Source organism: Protobothrops mucrosquamatus, unplaced genomic scaffold, assembly GCF_001527695.2.
Source record: "Protobothrops mucrosquamatus isolate PMUCROS unplaced genomic scaffold, P.Mucros_1.0 scaffold44, whole genome shotgun sequence".
NCBI classification, from domain to species: Eukaryota; Metazoa; Chordata; class Lepidosauria; order Squamata; family Viperidae; genus Protobothrops; species Protobothrops mucrosquamatus.
The window spans coordinates 85,752-96,276 of NW_015386426.1; the positions used below are offsets into that span (position 1 = coordinate 85,752).

The 10,525-nt window shown below is 39.1% G+C and overlaps 1 protein-coding gene across 1 annotated transcript in view; it reads right to left on the bottom strand.

Moving 5' to 3' along the window:
• LOC107283590 (venom factor) overlaps positions 1–10,525 on the bottom strand; it is an 88,747-nt gene that overhangs the window by 69,109 nt on the left and 9,113 nt on the right. The window contains exons 3-9 of the mRNA XM_015811522.1: positions 9,736–9,898; positions 6,260–6,330; positions 5,525–5,610; positions 4,729–4,811; positions 4,112–4,202; positions 1,859–1,961; positions 811–931 (exon numbers count right to left, since the gene is read on the bottom strand). Of these exons, the coding sequence (XP_015667008.1) occupies positions 811–931; positions 1,859–1,961; positions 4,112–4,202; positions 4,729–4,811; positions 5,525–5,610; positions 6,260–6,330; positions 9,736–9,898 (718 nt within the window). The remainder of the gene's footprint in view (positions 1–810; positions 932–1,858; positions 1,962–4,111; positions 4,203–4,728; positions 4,812–5,524; positions 5,611–6,259; positions 6,331–9,735; positions 9,899–10,525) is intronic.

Sequence of the window (10,525 nt, forward strand, 5' to 3'; positions counted from 1 at the left end):
TATTGTGATTACTTATGATTGTTTTCTTTTTATGATGGAAAAATAAATAAAAAATTTTGGGAAAAAAAAAAAAACTTCAGAAGATGTGAGGGATTTATTAATATATTGTTTTATTTGTGGCTTTGCAACTAGACATATCTTGTTTCCCCGAAAATAAAAAACCCAACGGGAAAATAATAGCATGATTTTTCAGGACACTCGTAATATAAGCCCCACCCCCAAAATAACCCCCAGTTAAGATCGTCAGCCAGACAGGCGCATTTAGTACTGTATTTCCCCAAATATAAGCCCTAACTGGAAAATAAGCCCTAATGGGTCTTTTGGAGCAAAAATTAATTTGAGACCAAGTCTTATTTTTGGGAAACAATACCGTTTCCAGTGGTGGGATTCAAATATGTGAACAACCGGTTCTCTATTAGCTACCGGTTCTGCTAAAGTGGTGCGAACTGGCTGAATCCCAACACTGACTGTTTCCCTTAAAATGCTTCATAACATTTATACAACAAAACCTGGATGCAATCCAATATGCTTGAAGAAAATTGACAAAAACATTTTTTAGAATGTATTATTGAAATTTGGGGAAACTGATGTGAATTATTAGCACCATAACCTTTCCATTTATGCCCCCAAAAGATGATTTTTTTCCCCCAGAGAATTTAAAATGCCGTGTATGTATTCTGGTGATGGTTTGTTTTCTTTTCTTTAGTTACTTGTGGTCCTTGATACTTAAAATTGCAATCTGCTAATCTTTGAAAGTGTGGTATGTCTCTGTTCAAAAAAGCAATTTACCCTTCTGTTCTCCCTGCTCACCTGAGTCTGTTATCACCGTTACAGAGATATACAGAGTATGCCCGACAAGGTCACTGAGTCTTTGAAATCGGCGACTTAATGTATGTCTTTCTAGTGTTGCTTCCCCATCTCCATCGATAATCTGAAATTAAATGAAAAACAAGTAAAAATAAGGAAAGAAACCAAGTGGTCTGCCACAATGTAGAGTAAGGAAGGCGACCTTGGTGGAGACATGCAAGCTCTGTGGCCAAAAGCAGCAAGGGGTAAAATATGTTTTAAGTCCAGAACATCCTGATAACATTCAGAAGACACTCAAGCAGACACTGCCTTATCCACCAAATTATTGGAAGGAGATGGAATTATAGCACAACCAGACTAACAAGATTCTATTATTATAGCCAAAGTAGTTTAAGCCTTCTTCCAGAATTGATTTCATGGTTTGTTCTACATCAGACATGTCAAACACAAGGCCCGGGGGCTGGATGCGGCCCGCAAAGTGGTTTCATGTGGCCCGCGAAGCCATCCTGGAAACAGTGAGGGAACGGCCCCCGCTGCCTTGGGCCTGGCCCAGGCCGGCCGGGAGCCAATGTACAATTTTGTGGTGGCCATCTATGCTGAAATGTATTCAGTCTTAGCTCCACAAAGCTGTCTGGAAACAGCGAGGAACCAGCCCCTGCTGCGTCAGCCCTGCCCCCTGGGTGCATGCTGGGGAGGTGTCACCCTTTGTGAGGAATGAAGAAATGGACTATGCCTTGGTGCTTGCCCCGGTCCCACCCCCTTCTGCCAGAGCCCCTCAGATCTGTCCCACTCCTGCCCAGGCCCCCACAGGCACCCTTGACGCAAACGATGTAGAGCTGGCCATGCCCACCCAGTAGGCCACACCCACTCCATCCACGCTCACTCAGTAGGCAGGACCCACCCTGGCCACACACACACACACCCGAGGGCAACCGCAATGCTGATGCGGCCCTCAGTGAAATTGAGTTTGACACCCCTGTTCTACATAGTAAATCTGACACACAAGCCCACAAGCATACTCCTATATACATACAACATTTTAACAGTTTACCGGAATTCTTGTGAGAGATTCTGGAATACTCTTTTTACTGCCATCTATGTTCACTCCAAAGAGGACAAAGGCCACAGCTTCCGGTCTCTTTCCATACGTGTACCTGTAATTGCATAATGAAAGTAAATGCCCAATTATACATGTTTGCTTTTCCTGCTGATCTTCTTTGACACAAGAGGGGTACATCAGTGAGGGCATTGACCTATTTCTCACAGCTCCTTATTTCCTCTCAGCTCTATTGATCCAAGCCTTTGTCATTTCTGATGCTAAAGGTGAGCAGGAGAAAACAGAATTTGAGGGGGGAAGGCATAGAAATAGAATAGAATAGAATAGAATAGAATAGAATAGAATAGAATAGAATAGAATAGAATAGAAGAGAAGAGAAGAGAAGAGAAGAGAAGAGAAGAGAAGAGAAGAGAAGAGTTGGAAGGGACTTTGGAGGTCTTCTAGCCCAACCCCCTATACCATTTCAGACAAATGGTTTTCCAGACTCTTCTTAAAAACTTCTAGTGTTGGAGCATTCACAACTTCTGGAGGCAGGTTGTTCCACTAATTAATTGTTCCAACTGCCAGGAAATTTCTCCTTAGTTCTAGGTTGCTTCTCTCTTTGATTAGTTTCCATCCATTGCTTCTTGTCCTGGCAACCCCTGAGATATTGGAACACCGCTATCATGTCACCTGTCAGAGCCCGGTTGTTGGGAGGGGGTGATTTCTTTCTTCTTGTGGGTTCTGCCATAACCTTGGGGGGAGGGGGAAACTATGGGTGCTACAATGTATCCTCTCTGCCTTCCTTTATCTGCTTGCTCTTTGATCTATTTCCCTTGATGCCTGCCTGGGGTGAGAATGGAATTTGCCTCTGGCCATCTGCCTTATCTCTAGCCATGGAAGAAGAGACATGAAGACCTAACAGCCTTGGGACCAGTGCCTTATAAACCCCGTTCCCACAGCGGATTCACACCTGGGGATTGGGCCATTTGAACTGACTGGATGGACTATTGGGGTGGGATTTACTCGTTTAACCTATTGATTCACGCCGGAAACTCTCAGATCCTGCCTTTTATTCCTGCTGTCAACTTCTCCTAATAAAAGATCCTTTTGGAATGAAGCTGTTCCAAGAATTCTGCTTTCTTGGGAAGAAGGATTGAGGCAGGTCCTTACATCACCCCTCATCCTTCTCTTCATTAAACTAGACCAGTGGTTCTCAACCTGTGGGTCGGGACCCCATTTGGGGTCGATTGACCATTTCATGGGGGTCGCCAAGCAAGGCTGTCCGCCATTTTTTTTGTCCGCCATTTTTTTCCCCTTTTCCGGCAGGTGCCTTACCTCCCTTGAGCTGGGCCAGCTGGTGGTCGGCCTGCTCCGTCTCTGCCGCTTGCCAGCTACGCCTCGGCCGGCGCAGGGGGCGGAACCACGCATGCGTGGCGCTCCCGGGCAGGGAAAGTCCTCGACTTACGACCGGTTGGGTAGTCGACTTACGACCGGTTTAGTCCTCGACTTATGACCGGTTTAGTCCTCGACTTACGATCGGTTTAGTCCTCGACTTACGACCGGTTGGGGTCGCGGCATTAAAAAGGTTGAGAACCACTGAACTAGACATACCCAATTCCAGCAACTGTTCTTTATATATTTTAGCCTCCAGTCCCTGATGATAAGATCAGTTTCTTCACCCATGTGCCTATTGTACTTCCTGATTTCTAAATGTATATATCATCTTTCTCTTCATTCCAACACTTAAAATGGCTTGCAAAAATAAACAGTATGGAATAGAAAACATACCACAATTAAAGCCTTAATACAATTAAAATCAATCATTAAAATAACTGTCTGCTGAAAGATACATATTTTTAATTTTCCTAAACAATGGGAGAGTGGGATTGGGAGCATTTTTTTCCAGATTATAATTTCCCTGAAAAATGGGTTTGATTACTCTCCCTTTGATCACTGCTATGACTGGGCTACCACCTTATCCTTGACACTAAAAAGACGCAGTGTTAAAGCTATAAGAGATAGTTGGGTTTAGTATCATAAGCAATCAGACTAATAAACCTAAGTAAAGTCTAGGGTCTATTTTTCAATATTATAAATATTGTATTCCTTAAACAAATTTCAAATAAATGTACTGAGATCAGAACTAGTCACCAAGTCATATTTTTTCTGAATATTATGACCCAAAGAAAATCCACTTTCATGCAGATGTTACCCAGTGCCAAAATAACTTTCTTTAGCTAATCATAGTTGTAACTATGCACACACCTTGCAGTAATAGACGCGTGGAAATCTGTATTGCCATCGATGTAAAAAAACGTCGCTGACGGTTGCACACGCACTTCAAAGCTCGGCAACACTACAGAAAAAGAAACAGATGAAAGGGTAGAAATTAGCACTGACAGGTTTTATTCAATATATTTTATTTATTATTTTATTTATATCCCACCTTTATTATTTTTATAAACAACTCAAAGCAGTGAACATATCTAATACTCCTTCCCTCTGCTATTTTATTTATTTATTTATTTGCATCCTACCTTTATTATATTTAGAAATAATTCAAAGTGGTGGACATATCTAACACACTTTCCTCCTCCTATTTTCCCCACAACCACAACCCTGTGAGGTGGATTGGGCTGAGAGAGAACGACTGACCAAAGTCACCCAGCTGGCTTTCATGGCTAAGAAGGCAGTAGAACTCACAATCTCCCGATTTCTAGACTGCTACCTTAACCACTAGACCAAATTGGCTCTCATAACTTTCCAGGAAAGATCATAGCAGCCATTTCCTCTTTTACAAATGACAGGAAAAGGTTTTTGGAGATAAAATTGAAGGGGATCAGAAAATGGATTTGTTGAACAGAAATTCTTCTTCTTCTTACCATACTCTCTGACTTCAAAAGGTGCAGTATAACTCTCCTCTGGTGAATTTTCATATTTGGCCACAGCCTTCCATGTCCCAAAACTATAGAAAAGAAAATGAAGAGATTTTTCATTGCTTTGGCTTTACAATCGATTTATGACAATAGAGAATACAGAATAACAGAATTGGAAGGGACTTTGAAAGTCTTCTAATCCAACTCTCTGCTCAAGCAGAAGACCCTCTACCATTCCAGACAAATGGCTGTCCAATATCTTCTTGAAAACTTCCAGTGTTGGAGCTCTTACAGCTTTTGAAGGCAAGGCAATATGATATATACAAGGGATCCAAGGCCCGTTCTTGATAATAATAGGTTTACTTGGACTATGGAGAATAAGTGTAAAAGAGGAAGAAAATGCCTGATTCAGAAATCTTCAGACTCAAATATATAGAAGCTGAAATGTGACTCTTACTTCTGCAACAAATTTCTTCTTACTCACTGAGTTTAAATGGTGGTGATGAGATTGTATCTATTATTTGTCCACTCAACTTCACTGAATTGCCATATAAATAACATTATAGCCCCATGTGTGCTTCTCTAGGCTGTCCACAAAACAAGAGGAAATATAAATGTGATGGACAAATGCAAAATATCAAACCTGGATTTTTTTCTTAGTAATTGATCAGAAAAGCAAGCTAAAAGGGAACATACTAAACAGCCTTCTTCTTTAACTGGTCTTTAATAACTGATTTTTCCCCCCATCAGAGTTTCAGCTCGGTTACAAAACACATTTGCCTTATGATAATATCCATGTTACCTGACAAGCTCTGGTAAATTGTAAGGCCGGATCAAGCTTGAAGCTGGGTTGACTGGATTAGAACTGACAACAATGCCTTGTGGTGTCTGGGAATGACAAAATAAAATACAAGTGTCTTGAAAAAATACATTTCCATATTATTTCCTATGCCTTCTATATCATCAGACTCCAGCTGGAATACTAGATTTTGCATGTCATGATATAATATAGAGAGCAATTGCAACCCAGCAGGTGGGGCACTGGGATATAAGATGCAAGACTATTATTTGAATTTTCATCTAGATGTAAAATCAAGTGGTAGCCCAGAAAGGGTGATTCAGACTAATTTGCTTTGAAAACAGAACATTTGCCACCTAAGCCCTTTTTCACAAGAAAAATATGGTATGGATGAAAAAAGGCTTTCTGCTTACAAACAGAAAGTAAACAGCTAGCTCCTGTTCCCACCATATACATGCACATACACAAACACATGCGTTCAACCTCAGCATTATTTTCCAGTTTCATGGTGAAACTTTTCAAATGTTTGATACAGCTTAATCTTTAGAGCTTAAAATTTAAGCACAGAGCTTAAAATTAAACATTTAAGAAAAAAATGCATATATAAAATTTGGCCAACCAAAGCTTCATAGAGTGGTTGGGTCTACCTGCCATGATTACGTGGGAAAGAAGAATCAACAACCACTTTTTGTTCAGGGAACGATATTATCCACAGAGGATGGCAGACATGATTCTCACCTGAAACTCGACAATCACAGTTTTGTCCGTCCTGTGCATGTTGTGATCCATAGAAAAGACACGATAGCGCACTAAGAAAAAAAGAGACTAATTTGTGATAAAATTCATGCTGGTCTGTGACCATAATAAAAAAATTGATTGGGCTTCCGGTTTTGCGCAGTAGTGCAGCAGCTGAGAGATCGCGGGGCTCTAAACCCTACAGCCAATTTCTGCCTGCTAGGGGCCCCTAAATGGGCCTGAAGTCGCCCCAAAGAGGCAACACAGAAGGAAGTCCTGCCAATTGAGGAGAGATGGCAGTCGATCTGATCGGTTCAGCAAAAGAGCTCCAGAAACCAGCAGGAGAAAGGCTAGCTTAACTTCAGAGCCTAGCCCAAGCTACAAGCAGCCGAAGCCCAAAAGCACTATTTTAAGCTGATTGTAAACAACATGCTTGGAACTGGGTAAGAACAGTAATTTTCTCTCTTCTACTTGATAATTAATTTCCTGGGGGGAAAAAACCCAAGAAGCAAAAAGCCTATGAAAGTGAGAAGGAAGGGGATCTTTGCCCCACCCTCTTACAGACGGAACTGGCGAATTAAACCTTTTAGGGGGAACAGAAATATACTGAAATGAAATGAATATAAGACTTAAATCTGGATAAGTCTGAAATTGGTGGAATTTCCTAAGACTTTCCTTTCAAATCATGAAAATAAAAAGAAAATAATGTTTATTACTGAAAAATGAACTGGTGCTGACATCTAGTGGTGGATAAAAATATACAACACTACTTGCTCTATTACAGGAACTGGCAAAGCCGAGGAAAAGATAAATTTGTTTCTGGTGACCTTCAATGTCTTAATAACAGAGAACAGCTGTGACAAAAAAAAGAAAACATTTTGAGCTATCTACAAAGCGAGGATTATAAACTTTAGGAAAAAAAATGACCTTTCTGGATTACAAATATCTAGTTAACTGTGACTCTAAAGCTGTCTGCAGAGAAAGGAAAACCGTGATTTTTGGTTATCATGGAAAACCAGAGATCTGCAGAAAGAATGTACCAAGAAAAAACACTTTCCAAGAGGAGATGTATGCTATGTTGCAACTAATTCAAACAATAATGATCTCAAACCATGAGGAAATTAAAAATAACTTTGAAAATATAAATGAACACACCTCCACTTTAACTTTACAGCACAAAAAGTCTCAGAAAATAAAAACAGAGAGTGAGCAGATAAAACAGACAACTGAATATGAGCCAGAGGAAAGAAATTTAAAGATGAAAGCTAACAGTAGAAAGAAATATGACTTAACTCAGGTAGAAAAAATCTACAGGAAATACTGGACATGGAAAAGATAACTTATACTCTAAGATTACAAAATAAGCCTGAAGACAAGAAAAAACATTTGACAAAATGGATTACAAAGCTGCCAGGAGAATTAAGAGAACTTGAGAGACAAAAAATGATAAGTGAAATTAAGAGAGAAAGAAAGGAAAAGATCTGCAATGAATATGAAGGGCAAAACCTTCCTATAAAAACATCTTATCTGTTTTGTCCTTTGTACCTGTAACAACATTCACAAGACCATGGGAAGACTCTTTGATTCAGCAAAGCATATTGATCAGGAAAGATGTTTGGCAAAAAAAAAAGAGGCTAAAGTGAGAATTAAGAAATTAGATGATGGGATTTATCAGAGGGAATATTTAAAAATTAAACATTTGTTTGAATATGGTTAAAGAAATAGAAAGAATTTGGATATAAATGAATTTTAGTCTAAAAGGGATGAGCCCCTCAAGTAACATAGTATTTTTTTTTTGTTTTTTCCTTTGTGTTTTGTTTTTTGACATGAGAAATATAAAAATGTTGGGATGGTTTATATAAAGGAAATGTTTTAGATACTTAAGTGTAAGCGATGTTGAGAAAATTTCGAATGGACAAAAATGTTTCGAATAGATTCAAAAAATTAGATAATTGAATTAATTAAATGGAATATTTAAAGATTAAACATACGTATGAATATGGTTAAGAAGAAAAGAAAGGTTTTGGATGTAAATGTTCATTAGCCTAAGAGGGACATGTATTTTAAGTAGTATACTATTTTCTTATTTCTTTTTCTTTTCTTTCTTTCTTTCTTTTTTCTTTCTTTCCTATTCTTGGTCTTTTCTTTTTTTAAGATATGAGACATGTAAAAATGTTGGGATGGTCTGCATGAGGAAAAAGTCTTAAATACTTAACTGTAATCAATTCTGAGAAAATTTTAACCAGTAAGAATGCTTTGAATATGGTGGGGAAAACAAATTTAAATAAGAATTTTGTAAACAGGATCTATGATGAGACAATCAAAATGATCAGTTAGAAAAGAAGCTTTATATTGATATGGTTATTATTTGCAGAAACATTAGAAATGTCTATATTTAATTGTCATTCATTTAAATAATAAGAATTGTATTAATTCAAAAGAGAATATTATTGGAAGAAGAGAAAATCAAGCAAAGCTGGTATGTGGATTATAGAATTAAACTAATTGTTATTGATTGTTTTTTAAATGTAAACCCAGACAACACACTGTTTACCAAATATTAAGGTGATTATGTTAAAATTCAATAAAACGTATTTTTTAAAAAATAAAAAATTGATTAATATCCTTGCATTGTAAAAAAAAGTATTGTCATAAATTGTCTGATATTTTGTAACTACCAATCGTCCCACATGGTTCATGCAGCAAATAAAGACTCCTGGGACATTTTTATTACCAAAAGTATAATTTCCTAAGCCAACATGGATACGGAAGTAGCAAAGCCAATTATAACATTTTTGCGTAAATGTTCCCCCTTTTCTCCTGGCCCTCCCATTGTCACTTTATTCCGTCCAATCAGTACAGTCAGGTCAGGTCAATTTGTTTGGATAATGGACTCTCTGCTTAACAGATTTTCTCAGCAGATGATCATGGTTCTCAGGCTCAGAGTTGGTGCTCTTTGCATTCCTTCCCCCCCCCCCATTATGCCTCCCCCCTGCATGCCAATCTATTCCCTCCCTCCCCACCCCATTGCTTCTTGTCTAGCTGTGAGAGGGATTTGCAAAGCGACCCTCAGGCACTTTAAAGGCCAGTGGGTTTATTACGGCATAAATGTTTCTAGATTACTTCAGCCTGGATCGTCTGTATCTGAGACAAAAGCACCACTTAATTCTTCAAAGGAATGCTAAAGGAAAAGCCTTTCTGACATCTTGGACTTCTCCATCCCCTTCCTAATTTGTGATTGCATTCCATTGGACCTTCTATGTGTTTTTTTTTATTTTTTCTGAACATTCCAAGCTTGATTTCTCAATATCCCCAATGGCAACACTCACAAGAGATACATTCTTCCATTCCCCCACTCTCTGGAGATACCTCAAATTAACGACAAATCCCAGGAATGGTTTTGTTTAGAGTATTATTCATCACATAACCACAGTGGGATCCCAGGAGAGCAAAGCAATAGAGACAGAAAAAGTGTTTACCTGGAGAGCCTGGGGTATAGATGCCTTTATCTGTCTGGATGAACACAAAGCCACTCTGGTAAGAAAGGAGAACCACCTTTTCCAGTCTCACCCCAGGAGCAGTTACTTGCACAACCACATACTGATTTTGCCTGGAGTCCTTATTCAGATCTTTTGCAGGAATCTGGATGAGAAGATGAGTAGAGCAGAGGCTTCAACTTAATTATCACTAAATGCCACCTGAGACATTGATCCAAAAATTTCTACTGAGTCAAAAATGAAAACAAAGAGGATCACAGAATGCCAAACATAGTCGTATTATATCTTAAATATTTGTTGTTTGCTTCTTTTAAGGACGTTTCTGATCTTTCCTAGCACAGAAAGGAATGGAAAGACCATGTAGTGTCCAGTTAAAGCAGCCCAGGCAATGAAACTAATGCAGAACATGTCCCCGAGATCTCACCTTGCCACTCTGCTGTTACAAGCCACATTTGTCCACTGCAGTACACCCATAAACCCACCTTGTTCTCTCTGGCATTTTCCCTCTTAATTTATGCACCAAGAAAACTCATCACCCAATTCCAAGCTCAAAACAAGTGGGAGGGAGAGTGAGGGAACCCTCACCCCACATCAACTTTCCTGGTTCGACCATCTCACTTCCTGAAGAATCAGGAATCTGAGATATCAAAACTACCATCTGGGCTGCACATCTTAGCTCTACAATCATATGAGAGCTGTTCTCTTTTCTCTTTCTCATTTTTCATTGGGCAATTATTGATTATCCAAACACACACACACACACACACACACA